Source organism: Coenobita brevimanus, chromosome 99, assembly GCF_032717465.1.
Source record: "Coenobita brevimanus isolate Jiangsu-jjx chromosome 99, ASM3271746v2, whole genome shotgun sequence".
NCBI lineage: Eukaryota > Metazoa > Arthropoda > Malacostraca > Decapoda > Coenobitidae > Coenobita > Coenobita brevimanus.
In genome coordinates, this window is record NC_137052.1 from 20,862,019 (window position 1) to 20,882,806 (window position 20,788).

General features: G+C 41.5%; 1 protein-coding gene and 1 pseudogene across 1 annotated transcript in view; both read left to right on the forward strand.

The window, feature by feature from the left end:
- LOC145414459 (uncharacterized) overlaps positions 1-18,360 on the forward strand; it is a 33,941-nt gene extending 15,581 nt beyond the window's left edge. Inside the window, exons 4-9 of the mRNA XM_080284016.1 lie at positions 1,862-2,072; positions 8,863-10,055; positions 12,917-13,136; positions 15,783-15,969; positions 17,741-18,046; positions 18,227-18,360. Of these exons, the coding sequence (XP_080140142.1) occupies positions 1,862-2,072; positions 8,863-10,055; positions 12,917-13,136; positions 15,783-15,969; positions 17,741-18,046; positions 18,227-18,360 (2,251 nt within the window). The remainder of the gene's footprint in view (positions 1-1,861; positions 2,073-8,862; positions 10,056-12,916; positions 13,137-15,782; positions 15,970-17,740; positions 18,047-18,226) is intronic.
- Positions 13,322-13,439, forward strand: LOC145414489 (5S ribosomal RNA; annotated as a pseudogene).
- Positions 18,361-20,788: the final 2,428 nt, after the last annotated feature.

Consider the following 20,788-nt stretch of genomic DNA (forward strand, 5'->3'; position numbering starts at 1 on the left):
ACGTTTATGAAATTCATATTCATATCCTTAAGCTGTTCCCTGACCCAGCGGGATTTGAACCCAGGTCCGTTAGGACTGCAGACCACCTCTCTACCGATTGAGCACTTGAATGGTTGGGGATGCACTTACAGTAAGTGTGTGTGGATGATGGCTATTACGTCGATGTGGTTGGGTGTAGGTGATGGCCCCACCTTGCCCCCCAGATTAGGACTTGGCCCCCCCCTGCCCCCCCAGAGATTAGGACTTGGCCCCACCTTGTTCCACCCCAGGGTTTAGGTCTTTGCCCCACCTTGTTCTTCCCAGAGATTAGGACTTGGCCGCACCTTTTCCCCCCCAGAAATTAGGACTTGGCCACACCTTGTCCCCCCCAGAAATTAGGACTTGGCCTCACCTTGTCCTCCTCAGAGATTAGGACTTGGCCCCACCTTGCTCCCCAGAGATTAGGACTTGACCCCACATTTCCCTCCCAGATTTGGACTTGGCCCCACCTTCCCCCTCCCCCAGATTAGGACATGGCCCTGCCTTGCCCTCCAGATTAGGACTTGGCCCCACCTTGCCCCTCTCGGAGATTAGGACTTGGCCTCACCTTGCCCTCCAGATTAGGACTTGGCCCCACCTTGCCCTCCAGATTAGGACATAGCCCCACTTTTTTTTTTTTTTTTTTTTTTTAAATGCCGCGAGCCCGCAATAATTGTTCCTTCCAAGAGAAAAACAAAATAGAAGAGAGAGCCAGATTCAAGACCTGATCATTTCGAGATGCCTGGATACACTGCGTTTGAAAGACTGGAGATCATAGGAAGCAGGAAATACAGACAGAGGGAGACTGTTGCAGAGTTGACCTGTTGCATAAATGAAGGAGTAACGGTTAACTCTTGCATTAGAGAGTTGAACAGAAAAGGGATGAGAATTTGTTGCTAGATGGGTGTTACGCACCTTCTTAGAGGTGGAGGGATGCGAGCAAACAGTTCAGAGAAACAGTGACAATTGAAATAGCGATAGGAAAGAGATAAAGATGCAACAGTGTGATGAAGAGACAGAGGTTGAAGGGAGCCAGTAAGAGGAGGAAAGTTAATGAGACGAAAAGCTTTTGACTCCACCCTGTTGAGAAGAGCTGTATGTGGAGAGCCTCCCCACACATGAGAGTTGTACTCTAAACAGGGGCGAAAGTCAACAACTGTGCAGGGGTAGAGAGAGTACGGAGTTGGCTTAGCACACCTAGCACATATACAGTAAAACCTTGATATAATGGACTTCAATAGACCGGAATTCGCTTTTATTGGACTTGAGGAGCTACTGTACTAAATTCCTATATATCAGAAAAAGTCCGATAAAGCCAGAAGCAGTCCGGACTGCCTGACCACTTCAACTATGTTCACCATGTTAAGGTAAATAAAAGACATGTTATCAGTGTACAGTACAGTATTATTATATATATATTATACCATTTGATTAATGTAGTGAAGTTATAACACAGTACAGTACCGCAGTGGTAGTCAAAACAGTTTAAAAACTGTTCATGGTATCAGGACTAAAGTCTGATATATCGGAAAAAGTCCGGATTAGCAGGAGGATGTCCGAATGTCGCTTTTATCGGAATTTCGCGTTTTTCGGAATGGTTTGGGCCCCAATTAGTCCATTATAGTGAGGTCTTACTGTGTATATATATATATATATATATATATGTGTGTGTGTGTGTGTGTGTGTGTGTGAAAATGTGTATGTTGCGAGTTTTATTTAGCGTGGAGTTGCTGTACTGCCTATGTCCATGCTTTAGTGATTATATTATTATAATAACTGCAAATGTAAAATTTTTCATTTGCAGTGCTTACAGTGTTTGATAATTTTGGCTTTCTATTTTCAGGAACAGTGGTGGGAGCAGCAATGTCAGGTGTGTAGGGCGTGATGGGAGCAGTGAAGGCAACATGGTGTGGAATGGGGGTGTGGGGAGTCTAGGGGGACGATCCAGTCACTCCGATGACTTCTACCCTCCCCCTGCTCCCCTCCATACCCCTTCTCAGACTCAGGCAGACTTTATGAACTATCTGTTTGATACAACAGTTAAAGATGACGAGGTAAGGACGATTATGAAATGTACACTTAAAAAGTAGTTATATAGTCGACAGTTAAAGATGATGAGGTAAGGATGAGTATCTATCTATCTATCTATTGCCATACACCTCAATCCCGTTTGGGGTGGCCACAAACAAATTGCCTCCAAGTCGCCCTGTCCCCTGCCATTTCACTGCCCTGCTCCCAACTCACGCACCCCTCTCTCATATACCTCTCCACCCCATCCCTCCATCTCATCCTCGGCCTCCCTCTCCCTCTTCCACCCTCCACCTCACTCACATACACTCTCTTCGTCAGTCTTTCACCCTCCATCCTCTCCACATGGCCAAACCACCTCAGTGTGTTCCTCATAATGCTTCCTATCACATCTACATCAACACCACAACGCTCCTTTATATCCTCATTCGTCAGCCTGTCTCTCCATGTGACTCCACAGGCTCCTCGTAAATAACTCATTTCCACTGCTCTCACTCTTGACTTGTGTCCTTCCAACAATGTCCAAGTTTCACTTCCGTACGTTAGAGTTGGTATCACAATACTGTCATGTAGTAACTTTTTCACTTCCATACTCACTTCCCTGTTTCTTATCACTGCTTTCAAAGAACCAGCAACCTTTCTTCCCTGCTGTACCTTTTCAAGCACTTCACCCTCCAAACCTCCATCCTTACTCGTCACACTACCCAAGTACTTAAACGTACTCACATTTTCCAATTCCTCACCATCCAACCTCGCTGTACATTCACTGACTTCACCTCTCTCAAAGACCATCACTTTACTCTTCCCTACATTCACCTTTAGATTCCGTTTCTTACACACTCTCCCAAACTCATCCACCAAGCCTTGCAGCTCCCCTTCGTCTTCACTCAACAACACAGTATCATCTGCAAACAACAGTACAGGGAGTTTCCAAACACTATCCTCTCTCACCAGGGCCACTCCAACATCCACTACCCTACCTTGTACCTCTTTTACTACCCCATCCATGTACAGATTGAACAACCATGGAGACATGACACATCCCTGTTTCAACCCAACTTTCAAAGAAAAATTCACTTAGTTCACCATCCACACGCACTGCAGCCTTCGCACCATCGTACATACTCTTCACAGCATTCAACAACTTCCCATCTACTCCATATATTCTTAACACTTTCCACAATACTTGTCTATCCACCCTGTCATATGCTTTCTCCAAATCCATGAAAGCCGCATACAACTTCTTTCCCTTCTCTAGAAACTTTTCCACTAAAGATCTAAGAATGAATATCTGATCTACACAACCTCTTCCCTTCCTAAAGCCTCCCTGTTCTTCTCCAACTAATTTCTCTGTTCTTTCTCTAACTCTGTCAATAAGTATCCTACCATACACTTTTCCTATTATACTAAGAAGACAAATGCCCCTATGATTACCACACACTTCTTTTTCCCCTTTTCCTTTTTACAAGGGAATAATTATACCTGACTTCCAATCCTCCGGGACTCTACCTTCCTCCCAGGCCAATCTGCACATCTTCCACATCCATTCTACTACTATCTCTCCCCCATGCTTCAGCATTTCACCACACACTCCATCAATTCCTGGGGCGTTCCCCAATTTAACTTTCTTCATTGCTTCCACAACTTCTATCCTACTGATTTCTTCCTGTCTTCTCACCTCCCTCCTTCTCCCAGCCATTCCCCAGCCACTTATACTCGCATTACTTCCATCCTCTACGTTCAACAATTCCTTAAAGTGTTCTCTCCATCTGCTCTCTTTTTCTCCCTTCTCCACTAGTAATCTACCATTTTTATCTTTCACTACCCTGCTAACTTCACTTTCACCCTGTCTTACTCTTTTCACTTCTCTCCAGAACATTTTCTTACAGTCCCTCCACTTTACTTCTTACAGTCCCTCCACTTTACACTCAAATTCCTCATCCACTCTCTTCTTACTCTCTCTTACTAATCTTTTCACCTCTCTCTTTCTTTCCACATATAACTCTCTCTTCCGCCTCTCAACTTCTTCCACGCCCCTATTTCTCATCCATTCATTGTATGCTTTCTTTTTTTTGTGCCACAGCCTGTTTCACCTCTTAAGTCCACCACGCTGTTCCTTGCACCCCCCTCCGTCTTCTCTTCCTTCCACACACCACATCACATGCTGCACATATTTCTTCTGTAAATATCTTACACACACCTTCCACGTCTCCCATCCGCTCCAATTCATATTTGCCCAATCGTTCCTCCACTTCTCTCTTATACTCTGCCTTTTTCTCATCCTCTTGTAACCTTTCCACTCTCCTTGCAACTACTCCTTCCTCTCGTCTTTCCCTTCTTCTATTCCTCCATCTTACTTGAATTCTAATTCTGGCAACCACCAAGTAGTGGTCAGAAAGTCCAATCCCCCAGCCTCTATAAACTCTTGCATCCATTACACATCTTCGTGATATATATTCAAAGAGTAATTATATCATTGTCCTTGTCGTCCCAACCTTGATTCCTGCTTGAATAATGAAGTGGGGTAGGATCCAGAAACAAAGGGGAATCACAGACGTAGATAAATATCAAACAGCATGCTTAACCTGCCGCGTGCCAGTGCCATTTTAAAATGGTGTGACTTAATTCCGCGGCCATTACCAGTGCCGTTTTAAAATGGTTTAAAATAAAAATCTTCACTGTGACTGCATTTTTCAAGCTTCGTGGGTAAAAATTGGCAGGCACGTAAGGTAACTGTTCCTTTACCATCCCCCTGGCTGTCAAGGCCATACACTCACTCGCTCCCTCCCTCACGCTCACTCTGCCTGTGTGCCTCACCCAGTGCTGTACATAGTGAAGGCATTTTGTAAATTTTTTCATGTAAGTGTAAGTTGTAAATATTTTCTTGTAAGTGTAAGGACTATATAGTGAAGTCAAGTTGTAAATACCTTCTTGTAAGTGCCAGGACTGTACGTAATGAAGTCAGGTTGTACCTATCTTCAAGTAAGTGTAAGAAAATGCATTCGCAGTGAGAAAGACATGCAAATTAGAGGCTTCACCAAACCCTGTTTCAGAGGTCTGCCACCAGGTGGTCTACCGTCGCCCAGCCTCAAATATTTTTGTGGGGTTTTAAAGACCTTGTGAAATTGTACCTAATACTAAGTTTATAATAATATTGCTATTTGTAAGAATCTTTTTTCCTATTCAATCCAGCGCATATTTATATACCTGTAAAGAAAAAATAACCAGGCTCTCAGAGAGTCTTAGCTTGGGGACTATAGATAGATAGATAGTAATTATTTACATTTTCTATTTTATTTACATTATTTACATTTCTATTTTATTTACACTATGTTGTACACTGTCACATGCAGTAACTAAGGGCTCCTTTCCCTTGGAGCCACACTGAAGCACTCGTACTGGGAGTTTATCACCATGTCCTCCACTGGCTCATCACACGATTCACCAGAAAGATTGTAATCACTGTCCATCATTATCATGGATAAAGTAGCCAGTTCACTTTCCACAGCAGAGTCACTTAGTCCTTTACCCCTTCTCACATGAGGTTTAGTAGGGATAGAGGTCACAGGGCCCTCTAGAAGCGGCGGAAATGGAGGGGCGTGAGTGTGACGTGGTTTCATCTCAGGAGACAACACTGAACTGAATGACGGGGTGGATATGGGGCCGCCAAGGGTTGACAACGTCAGCATGGTGACAGCTGCTAATTTATATGCTGTGAAATGATTGGCAGGAAATCTAGACAATACATAATAAATTAGGTAGTTCCAGGTGAATGTAAATATCACTTAGGCTTCTCCCTTCCTTATATATATTTTTCATATGAGAACAGGTCATACGGCATATTTCAAGGGGAAATAGGGAAAATTAGCAAATGAGTGCACATGGGGTGTTGCCAGGTGATAATTAGCCAATTCCAGGTGTATGGCACTATCAATTACCTTTTATCTTTTTTATATATATTTTGTATAAGAATAGGGCATAGGGCTCATTTCAATGGATGAAATGAATGGAAAAATCCGGGCAAGATTTGAGTAGCGTGGCACAGCTGGGGCAGGCGGGAGGAGAGGGTAATGGAGGGGAGATAGGAAGGGAAGTCAAGAATGGGGAGAAATGGCTAAATTATCAACAATGGATGGGAGTACAGATGACAATAGCAGCACTGACTATTGTTGGACACTGGCAGTACTGACAGATGATACGAGCAACCACTTGAAAGCCCGGGCGAATTCAATATAACACAGAATCACAAAAGTGACGCCCCGCGGTATGATCCATTGCACCCGAGCGTCACGAAAGTGACGCCCCACGGTTAAGGGGTTAACACATCTTTTAAGCCGTCAGACTGACGACCTCACAGACTTCAGCATCAGCACAAATAATTTATTATTATTTTTATTTCATAGATTTACTTCATAAGTTCATGTAGGATAGTCATTTGGTCAACTGCCTTGTTGTAAGAGGAGGTACTAAACCCATATAGTGGGCTTCTTACATACGGTGCTTCATCCAACCATCGCAGTCCTTTTTTAACATACAGCTTCTTCAGCTTTTTTTTTTTTTTTTTTCTCCCCGCACTGGAACACATCTACAGGGGTGAGTCAGTAACTCTCTACAGTGTATTTTTAGCATTTATTATAAGGATAAAAGTTTTCAACCTAGTCCCCTTCTTTTCAGCACATTTGGTCCATCGTTGCTTTAGTTTTCTGATGCCCTCAGAAAAAAAGTTTTTGGCCAGGAAGCAAGTCAGTGGTGCACAGCTTCCTTCCCCTCTTGGTCTGTGGCAAATCACTGACCTCTTAAGGCATCCTTGAGTGGACCAAACAGGCAATAGACCAAAGGGCAAGGTTTGGATTTATGGAAGATATTCTAATACCTCAAAACAGTTTCTGGAAGGTTTTGACAGTGTTAATAGCAAAATGAGGATGTTATTGTTGTGGGTCAACAGAAGAGAACTATTAAACCCAAACCTGCACTGCAGTGATGTGTGATGCACAGACAATGAGCAGTGTTGCCAACAGAATTATTGACTTGCCCTTGTATAAAAGGGGAGAAAAAAAAAAAAAAGGTTTTGGTTTTTGCTTGTAAAGTATAGCCAAGAGTTCAAAGATTGAGGTGATGTGAATAACTATATAGCCCATTTTCACTAGGTATGCCATCTGAATTTCTGTGCTGTTCTTTTTCTTTATGGCTAGATTCTATCTTGACCCTTTGGTTTATGTATACCATTGTCCGTGTCAGCATGTGTAGATTCTTTCACCTGAGGGCAGCTCTCTACATGTTGTGATCTTGAGCCATTTTCCTGTTCAGTCCCCTAGCCCAGAGTCCCTATGTAGTAGCTCACCCCACATTTTTCTAGATTTGCCTAGGGGCACCCTTCCCTTCCCTTGGGGCATCCTTCCCTTCAGATTTACACCTGTGATACTCCTGAGCCTGTCATCCCTCCCCTCCCCTCAGCTTGTGTAGACAATCTCTGTGTATTGGTTTGCATCGCCTCTGATACTTTAGATCTCCACGCCTTAGTGTATTTTGTTCAATTCTTTCTTCCTTACATGCACTTATCAGTTTGGCGACATTCATTCACATCCCAACCAGTTTTCTTCTGACTTTGTAGAATTGTTCCATGGGCATAGAACCCCAGACATCCTTTTCTATCTTTTTTTTTTTTTTTTTTTTTTTTTTTTAATGGGTTTGTGAGGTCAAAGGTCAAGTCACCCAAAGACACAAATTTTGGGGTCCTGTTTTCTAACTCCATTAAATCATCATAGCCCTTTGCTAAGTATGTTAGTGTACTGTAGCTCTGAAGAAACTACCCTTCATTCCCATGGGAATAATGACAGTCTTTAATTCCTACTTTCTTCTCGGTTCTTTTACTCAGACTTTACTTATCCATCACAAGATTCTCATTCCTTTGCATTTCAGTCTGCATGTATCTTCTTTTGTTATAGGCCAAGTTTCATTGCCATACAGCATAACACTTTTCACATGTTCTTGGCACATAAGGGTCTTAGGAGAGATAGCAGTTCCCTAAATTTCTTCCATCACTTCTCATCCTAGCCTGTGCTCCTCCTCCTGGATTCAGCATGGCCCCTAGGTAACAAAACACCTCCAAGGATTGTAAGTGGCCACTTTCCCCATTAACACTTTCCATTCTTTTGTTCACAGCCCTGGTAACCCCAAATGTTGCACATTGAAAGTTTTTCATTCTAATGGCTGAGAATTTGGATTTGGATTACGATTATACATTTTTTTCCTACTCATAGTACATTATCATATCTGTATGTTTTGCAGTTGGTACACATTTTGTATAACATGAGTATACATATCAATCCTGTTACATTATATTGAGTCAGAGTAAAAATGTCATTAGACAGATAGCTTCACAAATTGTTTACCTTTTTCCTCTTGATTTTTGGAAGTATAATAATTTTCTTCCCTCTCCTTGTGATTTCAGTCCATTTCACAATGTGATTCCACTTAGCTGGACATTTTCATGATTATTACCGATATTATATATATATATATATATACTTACTGTATATATTTTTAATAATCATTTTACGTTAACTTGTGAATATGATATTGCTGTTTGTGAAGATATTGAGACAGTAGTCTATAGCGATACTGACAGGTGGCTGAGGAATATACTTGTTAGGAATTGGGGTCAGTATTTCCAGAATATGGATCATGACCTGAAGTAGCAAGTTGTTCTCGTCCATCATCCTATCAGATCCCATCAGGAGTTTAGGAGCCCGGAGCTAGGATATTGTTCATTTGCATAGATTTATCAGTAATAATTAAAATTTTTTTCCTGCACAGACTGGCCTACAAGGAAGCTATGGAGAATTTTTCCGTGAGCGAGAACTGAGTGGTAGTTCTCGTGACTCTGGATATGGATCATTCCTGGGTGTAGGTGGAACTGGTTCACCTCCAGGGTTGTCTGGGGGCAGTCAGGGATCTGTCTGTGATACCCGCAAGACTCCTGCTGATGCCCTTGCTCTGCCTGCCAGTGCCCGAGTAACACATGACTTTGATCAATTTACTAGTGACCTCAATGCACAGAAAAATTTCCTTGACAACCTGCAACGTCTTAACCAGCTGAACGGTGGTAGCCCCCCTGGCCTGCCCATCCTCTCCCCACTGGGTGACCTGGACCCACTCCTGCTTGGAAACACTGATCTGGGAGACACCACCACCTTGGGCCTCAGCCAGCTCCTGCCTCCAACACGAGACCTGCCTCATGACCTCCTCACCCCTGTATCTGCAACTAGTGATCCTTTCACTTTACCTGCTCACTCCACTATGGGCATGGACGTGATGCGAGGTCAGCCACCGTCAGTCCCACCCAGTCAGACCCCTCACCAGCCCACCAGTCTTGCTGATAAGGGACAACAGATAGCTAGCCTCTTGAATGGGATGAACATTCATGATGGATCCTCGCAACCCAATGTAAGCACACGAAATAATCCCATGTGCCCTTTGGCAGCTCTGTGTGCACCCAGTCTCTCTTCAGCAGCTAACCAAATTAATGCGGGCAGCCTCAATGGACATGCCCTACCCAGCCGACCTCAGTCATCACCAAAGTATCTAAATTCTCAAGGCAGCATGTCAACTAATGGAGACTTGTCACCTGGTATAATGAGAAAACCACGATTGGATGATGAACGGTGTTTGCCCATGTGTGTGACCTCACAGTCAGGATGTCAGGTATCCCCACCAGTGACCCGGATGTCAGATCAGCTTGGAGGACCCAGTAAGGATGCCCCAGGCCACTGTGGGCCAGTAGGACCCCCTCTAAAAGGACCATTCCTGGTTCCACCACCAACATTCCCACCGGGTGATGGAGTACCTCCATGGGAGCTTCTGCCACCTGTTGCAGAGATGTTTCCCCCACATGGACCACCACCACCTCTTCTGCCACCCAACACTGACCTCCTTCCACCCTTCACAGACCTTCCGCCCCATCCACTTTTGTCCATACCTCCACCACTTCTGGGCTTCAGACCTTTTCGGTAAGACAACAATAAATTTTGTAAATACACAATATATGGTAATCCAGTAGTATTATAATTAGACCCAAGGCACACTGTACTGTGAAATTTAACTGCTTATTTTGACTGTCGGGTACAAAATCAGTTTAGCATGAAAGTAGATTTTTATTTATTTTTTATTATGGCATAGAAGTACTCCCCCCCCCCCTCCCAACGTTAATCATTTGCCTGAAGTTTATGTCTGAGATCAAGGGGGGACCAAAGGTTTTAAGCTTGCCCTCTGGCACTTTCCTTGTCCACACACACACATGCAGTTATAGTAAGCATTTTCTCTTTGCACAGTCACATTTCTGGGAGGAAAGATGTCTTAACTCCACTTTGCCTTTGAAACTTTTTTTTTTTTTTTTTTTTTTTTTTAAACCAAAAATTGAGTACAGTTGAAGGTCAAAGTCACTTGTTTTCATAATGACACCTTCTCAAACCGTTTCATGGTTTTCATTAAGGAATTTTGTGGGTTTGGGGGTAGGGGTAGGGATTCGGAAGGTGTGGATTGGGATAAGGGGAGTAGAAAGGGGGATGCTCATTGTAAAGGATCTGTATGTGGGCAGGGGGAAGGAGTGTTGGAGGGGAAGGCAATGCAGGATGTGAATGGGAGTTGGGGGTGGAAAGAGGGATGCTTGCTGTAAAAGATTTGAGTGAGGGGGGCGGGTGGTCACCCAGTAGCTACTTGGCTTTAGTTGGACACTTATTGTGGCTAATGGTATCGAGAGGATTGAGAGACATTGATTGGGTTTATGTCCATGTGAGCCTGTGGTAACAACAGCAACAGTAACAGCCATAACAGCTTCAGCAGTAACAAAGAGGAAAGAAGTTGGTATACACTGGATTACAATAGTGGAAAGCCGTGGACAACAAAACTCACAAAAATTGTTTACACTTTGGAGCCACACAAGTTGTTTACACTTCTGATGCTGTGTGGTTATAATAAAACATGTGAGACAACCTTGGGAAGGTACACAGAGGCAAGAGAATTTTATTTTCAATTGTATCATGCTTACTTTGCATTCATAATTATAAAACCCCAGGAATGACATCAAGAAAGAGTTACAAATCCTCCACAACAGAGTTACAATAGATGTTTTGTTGGGTGAGTGGTGAGCCAATCCCTCCTCTGCTGTACTGTATTCATATCACCTTAGCTTATTGCAGATTTTCATTTTTTGACTGCTTATTTCATGTAGCTGTAGTACCTCAGTGGCAGAAAAAGACCACGATGGTGCTCAGCATCCTCTCCCTAACACTCCTTAAGGCTGAGTCAGTAAACAGGTGGTCTACTTTCCTAATGGATACAAGTTGATTCCCAGCTTGGGCAGGGAACATTCAAGAATATTAAGTAGTTACAACAGACTTTACTTATCTATCATAAAACTCACCAACACATCAAAAACCTCCCCCCCCTGCTAATACCAGTACACCAGTCCTGTGTGAGACAGCCATAGCCTGCAGAGTATTCAGTATGGACAGCGGGTGTTAGTACGTAGGTGGTGACATGATGTGTAGTATGTAGGAGGACTGCTGAGCCTTGGGGATCGGACTGATAAGCCTTTGTCCTGAGTCAGATACATAAAAAAGAAATAATAAATAAATACTGTACAATGATCCTTTGATTTCATGCATAATTTGTACCAAGCATGGTGCTTTATAACAAAATTGCAGGATAGCGAAAGCACAGAATGTATGGGATTTATCCTAACTGGTACCGGTCATCCCAAATGCAATCCCAAATTTTCCCTTTTACGGCAGTTTATGCCCACTAAATGTATAAATACAGTAGTGTTATGGTAAATATCAGAAATACACATAGTGGTCTCCACCACCTGCGATTACCTCCTAGAGTAGGGCCTCATCTTTGAATCCCTCAAAGGCATCAGAAATCACAGACACTGCAGCATCCTTGTTAGCAGAAACCAACTCAGGTGTGTGATAATGATGTTTTTTAACCAAAAAATACTTGATAATGGCAGGAGTTTAGATTTTCATCTTGCAGTGATAATAAAAACCGCTGTAACCAAGGGATCACTTAAAAAGGGGAAAATATATATATATATATATATATATATATATATATATATATAATAATAATAATAATTCTGAGGGTTCATCTGTTGTTGCAACTTGGCATTTGAGATAGAAATGGTAATTTTAGGCCAAGTTAAATTGAGAATGTTATTCTCAGTGTAATGGGAGTGCCAGATAGTCCCAGGAGCAATAAATGAAATTGGGGCTGTGGAAGCCTCTACATACAGTACATCATTTACTTATGATTGATCCTAACAACCTTTTTGACAGTTATAAAATTTGACTAGGGTGATGATTTGGAAAAAAAAGAAAAACTGCCTTGATGTTGCATAAATGTGTTAGGTGTAGTATAGTACACAGTATACTGTGCTAGTGATTGACCTGAGGCCTTCTTATAGGGGCTTTTATATAGTTATATCAGTTAATCCATTGACTACTGGTGGTTTTCCTCAGCTGAGTGAACTCTTCTAACACTTGTCAGACTGATATACTGCACAGGAGTGCAACATCAGAGTTACTTGAGTTAGCCTTTTTAATAGATGAAGAGAATATCTGGCAGTAGCCACAACAAATTCCTAATTTTGATGTCAGCAGTAGGGTTAAGCTCACTGGATTCTGTTTATTAACATGTAATCTACATTTAAAACTAGTGGTGTGGAATTTTTTGTCTGAGTTTTCAAAATGCTTACTGAACATCAGTATTTAAATGTTCATTATATGCAGTATTAGATATAAACTGTAATGATTGATTCATACAGACCTGGTCCATGAGCTGGTACAGTACCAATCATTTGACATTTCAGGCGTACTGGGGGGAGCGGAGAGCTTCATGCACGACTGGAAGAATGCTATGACCAGTTTCGGCAGCTTGAACGTGAGCGGAAGAAAACAGAGGCTGAACTGGCAAGGTGCTTCCCAGGCAAGCGTGTGTCATCTGCAAACACAGTACCTCTTCCACGCCTCCCGCCTTCTCCCTCACGTGTCGACCGCCTCATCATTGACCATCTGAGGGAACATGCCAGGGTAATTCACTTACAGTATCTTTTGTAGGAGTCGGCCTCACAGTACGATTGTGTTACATTCTCGGAAAACTGAATGGATATCGATTGACTATATCAAACATAGGAATCATGGCAATAATATGAGGGAAATTAGAGATGTTATGTTGAAAAATGGTGCTTTGTATGGGATCGCGGTGAGTGTATAAGCAAAACATCCATACCACGTTGAGTACACCGCTTCCCGTCCGATCAGCGAAGTTAAGCAACGTTGGGTCTGGTTATTACTTGGATGGGTGACCGCCTGGGAACACCAGATGCTGTTGGCATCCCTACGTGTCAAGTGGGGTTGGTGGAGGATTAGTGCCCCTCCCTGTAAAACAATTAACTCTAAGCCCTTGACCACCCCTTTTGGGATACATGGTGTCTGGCAATGAATGAATGAATGAAACATTTATGTATTGAAAAAAGTGTGCTAAAATGTTAAGATTATGTAAGCAAAGTCATATACTGGTTGATTATGTAGTGAGACTGACTTGTACTTTAGTTGTTAGAATGGCTGCGTAAAACTGTTCTGCAAATCCTGCATGTACAGTAAGTCCTTGATTATCCGACGTAATAGAGCCAAAAGCATCTCTTGGTAGTGGCAATGTTCGGATAATGAACAATATCTCCCTACTATACCCAGACCCTACCTATACCCAATCTCCATCCTATCCCTAACCTGTTTGTACCATACATTTGCTTACTTTGGCAGTGTTTTCCAGTCATTCAGACATATTTAGTCATCAAAACACATAGGAATATCCAGTGTAATGCTATATGCAAAAAAAAAAAAAAAAAAAAAAAAAAAAAAAAAAAACCTATCTACCTATACACTACTGTATGTACAGTACCCCTCCCACTTTTGGTAGTGTTTTCAGGTCAGTCTTCCATATTTAGACATCAAAACACACACAGGAATATCCAAAATAATGTTACACACCAAGAAAACCATGCAAAAAAAAAAAAAAAAAAAAAAAAAAAAAAAATGAAAACCAAAAAACACCCTACCTATACACCATTGTATGTACAGGACTCCTCCTAATTTTGGCAGTTTTTTCACATCAATCTGCCATATTTAGACATCAAAATGCTCATAGGATTATCTATATTAATGCTAAACACCAAGGAAACAATGCATAAACAATAAACATCCACAGAAAACCTCAGGACGGTTCGAAAATCATTTATCTGACACAAGTGATAACTGCTCCTGGGTCACAAGAAAATTCCATGGCCAAATATGCCACTGGAAATTGGTTAAATTGGCATAGATGGTATACCATCATCTTCACTGGTGTTTATAATACAGTAGAATGTCAATTTAGCACGAGATATTGTCCATGGGAGTTCGCTTTAAATCGAAGCTCTGTTTTAATGGAATGGTGCTTGAGAAAAACAAACTACAGTATGTTTATATATATCGGTGTGTGTTTTATTAACTAATAAACATAAGAAGATATATGGAATAATGTTGGAATGTGTAGTCACCACTCCCTAAAGCTGCAGTTGAGAAGAATCATATGGTAGAGGCAGGAAGTGGCACTGATCACAGCAAAGGACAGTACTGTAGCACTCTGTCCCATCCCCTGTCCAGACCATCTGATATCACATCACCCCGTCTAGAATAAACAGAACAGCCTCGCTCATCCCTGAGTGGCATTACATGAGCAATCAACCCCAACCACCCTTTGGATATAAACCTTCACCAGCTCAATCCGATTGGAGTGCAATAATTACCCACTGAACCACCAGGCACCAAAATTTGGTTATATGGTTACCACCCAGCATAGTAAATGGTTTTCTGGTGCACAGGAAACCATTTGGCTTGTCACTCAATGTAGAGTCACTTACAGGCTGAAGGAAGTGGAAAGAATGAAGGAAAGAAAGACAGAAGAGGGAGTGTAAAGTCACCTATAGGCAGAAGGACAAGGAAAGAATGAAGGAAAGAAAGACAGAAGAGAATGGAAGGAAAGAAGGGTGGAGAGGAAAGGGCACACACCCGAGAGCAGCACTACATATATCTATCTATTGCCAGACGCCTCAATCCCGTTTGGGGTGGCCACAAACAAATCGCCTCCAAGTCGCCCTGTCCCCTGCCATCTCACTGCCCTGCTCCCAACTCACACCCCTCTCTCTCATATACCTCTCCACCCCATCCCTCCATCTCTTCCTCGGCCTCCACCTCACTCACATACACTCTCTTCGTCAGTCTTTCACCCTCCATGCCCATGGCGGATCGAATTTGCGTTCCAGTTTTACGGATGTGCCAGTGCATCGGATACCGGTTAATCAAGCTTTTACTGTAAATACATTTTTTTTTCTCTCTCTCTCTCACCCTTGAGGCTATTTCACGTGATGTATTGTTAGAGCCACTCCTTTCCACTTTCTTTTCATTGTTATGGACTGAAGAGATGTGAATTTGTATTACCCTTAAGAATTGACGTACTACCAGCATTCACAGCGGAGTTTGGATGTGTCCTGATTACTGCAGATCAGTAGATGAATGTGTTAACTACTGAGCTACTATGTTTCCATTATGGAGCCAGAACTAATATTGTTTTGATGTTCAATGACTCTTTATCTTCTTAGACTGATTCAGACATATAACAACGTGTTCTCCATGCAGGTTGTGACGCTGATAGAAAAGATGGAGCGTCTGCGAGGTGCCCCATTGCAGCCGGGTGTGCACAGTGCCGTGAGTGCTTGGTTGGGAGCAGTGACTGGTGTGCAGGAACGGCGCCGGGATGAAGTAGTCAATGCCATTACTCAGCGGCACAACCCACTGCCAGGGGCACACACCACTGCTGAACAGGGTGAATTTTATATATATATATATATATATATATAATATATATATATATATATATATATATATATATATATATATATATAATATATATATATATAAACAGAACAGAGGAAGGAAAAACAAATTAATTAAAAAAAACAAAATCATACACCAGATTACTGGCATCCTCCATTCATCAAATATCTGTAACAGTTGGACTTGAACAGCTTTAGGTTGAAGTTTGGGGGGAAACAACTCTGGGTAAGTGAGTTCCAGAGAGATGCAGTTTGGGGAATAAGAAGAATTCAGATAGGCAGAAATTCTGCAATATGTCTGTCTGACATTCCAGTCATGAGCGCTACCAGATTACTGTGTAGCTCGAGGGAAGGTGTGGAGAAGTGGCACAGTGGATGCAACTTTGTCTGAGCATTTGTCATAAAAGTATCTGTAAAATAATGCAAGGGAGGCAACATTCCTTCGTACATGTAGGGGAGGTAGTTTATTGATAATAGCAGGGTTATTAATAATTCCAACAGCTTTGTTCTGAATTTTGTCAGGTTGTTTTAGTGCAGCCTCATCACATCCATTCCACAAGGGTGAGCAATATTCAAGCTGAGTGCACATGACTCTTATAACTTATAGCTAACTGCTCGTCAGTGAAGAAGTTACGGACTCTGTACATTATTCCAAGTTTCGTTGAGGCGGTTTTAGCAAGTGATCTGATTTGAGAGGCCCAGCTGAGGGCATTGTTAAGTGAAACACTGAGAATTTCAGTACTTTTGGAGATAATATTAGTAGCACTGAACGTAATATATGAATCTGGCAATATCTGTTTATTGGTAAATTGTATATACAGTATTTGGTTTTACTGGCATTAAATGAGACAAGGTTGTTTGTCCCCATGTATTGATCTTAGATAATCTATGGGAAAATAGGGTGGCCCGAACAGACTACTGAAGTTCTCTCACTTCCCTTTCCACCGCCCTCCCACAAGTCTTAAACACCTCACCATTATTGTTTGATAAATAGTAGCAACTAATAATATTAGATATCATTAAATGGAATAGTTAGAAATCCATAGAACACACATAAGGTTGCTGTATTATTCACCCACATGTGTTGCTTGGAGTAACTTATTTCATTGTGAGATACAAGTCCGTGCTGTTAAGAATCACAAACCTTTTTTAGCAGCTTCTCCTTTTTAAAATTCCCACAATTCTAATCCTGTATTTTTCTTCCATTCCATTAATTTAACCCTAGCATTGATAGAAATTAGTCTGATATTTCAACAGGTTATTGAGACATTATGTTAGAGTGTTCAGTTTTGACAAGTGGTAAAATAATCAACATAATGGTATTGGTATGCATTACCAGGCTGATTGAAATAAACAGGCATAAATCAAGATTAGTATTAGCTCAAAGTCATTGTTTCTATGTCCTTGCTCCTTTCGTCTTAATGAAAGTGCTCTATCTTTCTTATTCACTTATTGTTCTGATGGAATACTAGGTATGATTTAATAGTCGTGTTATATCCAAGGGGTGGTTGGGGGTTTTATTGCTCACGTAATGCTACCCAGGGATGAGTGAGGCTGGTCACTCTCATCTTAAATGTCAGGACCAACATGCCTAACCCAGGGCTCCTACGCTCTTCATGGGGCAACGCTGGATCAGATGATGAATGAATGAACGTTATTTAGAGGTTTTGACCATTAGTGAATTCTTTTCATGAACTGACATCTTTGAATAACGAAAGGTCAATCTTAATTATTTATTAATTTATGCTTGTTTATCCTCAGATCTTCTTGCCTTGGCGAATGCAATGGGCAGCCTAGCATCTGCTAGTAGGGGTGCCCGGACTGCCATGTTCTGTGCTCTGACCCTCACCACACACCACAACCTTGACCCTGCCCTAGCTACAGCCCCTGCTCTGCCACCCCACCTCCATCCACATCATTCTCCTTCACCTTCCCCCTCCCCAGCCTCTTCCTCATCCTCATCCTCCGTGTTGCCTAGCCACTTCCATGCGCAGTCCTCCTTTTCCTCCTCTAATCCACCCTCTCCAGATGTTGCCAAATTTGAACCTACCCCTCAAATGTCACAGTGTGTCTCCTCTGCAGCTCCTGCTGCCTCATCATCTTCTATCTCTCCTTCATCTTTGTCTTCTTCCCCATCTTCCCCCTCATCCTCCTCTCCCGGGGCTTCAAGAAACTCACCAGGGGCAGCTGCTGTGCAAGGAGGTAATCAGTCCCGGACCTCTGTGACAACCACAAATACAACCACAGTTCCTAGAGTGAATTGTGGTAAAGTTGCCGCTACCTTCACTACCACCACCGCCACTACCATCAACACCTCGCCTCCACCCAAGCGTGACCCACCCTCGACTACCTCCTCACCCTCTCCTCTGGCAGAGAAGTAAAGAGCAGCCAAAGCATTGTCATGAGGTGAGAATTTTAGTTGAGTCATCTGTTGAAAATTTTCTATGATTTAACAATGCTGTGGTTGCTACCCATCAGATTGTGTATAAAAGCACAGTTTGATAGTACAAGATATATTTATGGTAAAAACAACTAGTGACAGGTACTTAAATCAAATTCACACTTTTATAATAGCGATAATGGAATTCCTAAAGGGTGATTGTATTGTAATAAATCTGATGAGTTTTGATATTTAAAGGAAGTTGCTTGTTAACTGTTTAATACTTGATCCTGGCCGTGATCAAAATGTGAATAATTGTTGAGCATCAAAATGCCAGTGACAGAACCATAATTATACCTGCACAGATGTCCATTGATGGTTAATGTTGCCACATTGAATGAATGAAATACTGCATTGTCGTTACCTTGTCTCCTGAGATCTATATTTGTATGACATTCGAAGTTTAACACAGCTGGCATATATATATGTATATACACAAGTAGTGTATATTTATGTTTATGCAAGCAGTTATCTGTATGAGTATATACATCCCATCATCTGTAGGTGTTAATATCTAAGTATATGGATGGCTAGAAGCACAATTTTTAGTAAGACATTATGTATTGAAAATGACTAATACCCAGCCCAATAACTTGGCTGTCACCCAATCTCACACAAGCGGTTGCAATGATAGTAGCTTTAGAAGTCACATCAGGCTTTTAGTATCAGAATTGGGGAATGATTTACTTACAGAAGGATATTTACTGAACATTTAAACATTCTGAAGTGTAAAATGAAAAGTAAGAAAAAAAAAAAATGTAAAACTAAGTCTGTTAGCTATCAGTATGTGTCCATTGATGAAGCTACTATAATCAGTTTGTTTTCACCTGATGGAACTGTGCCACTCCCAAAATTGGAATCCTAAATTGTGATTGCATAAAATTTGGTGAGCATTTCTTATGAGGTAGGAATGAGTCTCTAGTTAAATTGGCTTTCCAATCTAACTACACTTGATCATGAGTTGAACTGAAAGGGGTTAGGAATCTTCGTCAGGTTAGAACAAACGTGCTGTACTTGTACCCGGTTTGTGAGTCATTCTCACCCTCAAGTTCAGAGTGTGCCAACCAGGGCTTTGTTTGGCTCCAGAGAATGTTGCTCATGGTTTTCATACCTCTTCTACAGTTTAAAATGGAGAGCTTTACTGTAGCAATATTTTATAATTTAGAAAAAAGCATAGACTTGTTGGTTTAAAATCTGTGCACATGATTGCATTTGATTGAATTTATCTATTCTGAGTTGCATAAGGACACTGTTTTTGAGCTTGAGATGCTGACAAGGTTGTATTCAGAATTTTATCAGTGTTGAATAATATAGGTGTATGGTATCTGGTATCTAAAAACAAATGACCATTTATCAGTCCAAAGTACATCAGCAATTAGAACTACTTTTTTGTTTTTGTAAATTATCTGGGATTTCATGTCGGATGTCTAAATGCAGAGTGAAGACATTCAGTATTTTCTGATAATTTTGCTCATGGTTTTTGCTGGGCTGGGTAGCTCACCTATATAGAGCTCACTGAAACACATATTTTGGGGGGAAAAGTCCTCCACTGATCAGTGGATAGGATGCACTCTGAGGGACAAATGTTTTATTATTTACTGTAGGTGGTTGTATGTATGCGTGTGTGTTTGTGCGTGCGTGTGTGTGTTTGCTTCTTTGTGTGTTTGAGTGTTTAGAAGTAGATATAGTCTTGTCATCAACTGTATCAACTTGCAACCAGACATGCCCCATCTCTCATCTATTTTTGTCATTCATGATGTATATTATATTCAACATAAAAAGCTTTGCCAGTGTTGCAGCAATAATTAGGTTCAGATTAGTCTCAGCATGGGCTCAGCACAACTCATTGGCAGCTGTATAACATGCAGTTGGACTATCATTGTCGTTCCCTTCTCTGTTGAGTATAATAATAGTGCAAACAGTACCAAGAGTAAGGAACTTGCAAAGTTATGATATACCTCTATGTTTCTAACAAGAAGGTGCTCTTCAGCTTAGTGTCTCCAGTATTCAAGAGAACTCACAAATAGTCATTACACAAAACACATGTAAGTGGTTTCTGCTGAGTGGTCTTCGGAGCTGGCATGGTGAAATAACTGGCTAGAATATACAGGAGCAAGATTCTGTTAACAGACTTATGGTCATTTCCCTCTCATAACATGAATTTTTTGCAGGAAGGACAGAGAGCATATAGACTCTTTCTATGTCTTGTTCTTTCTACAATAAAAACAAACCAAATATTATGAGAGGAAGAATATCACAAAATAGTGTTTGTTTCTGCAGGAAAGACAAGAAAATGAGTGTAGAAACTTCCCATATCTTGTTCTTTCTGCAAATCAAAATCTGAGTTGTAAGAGGGAATAGATTGTAAG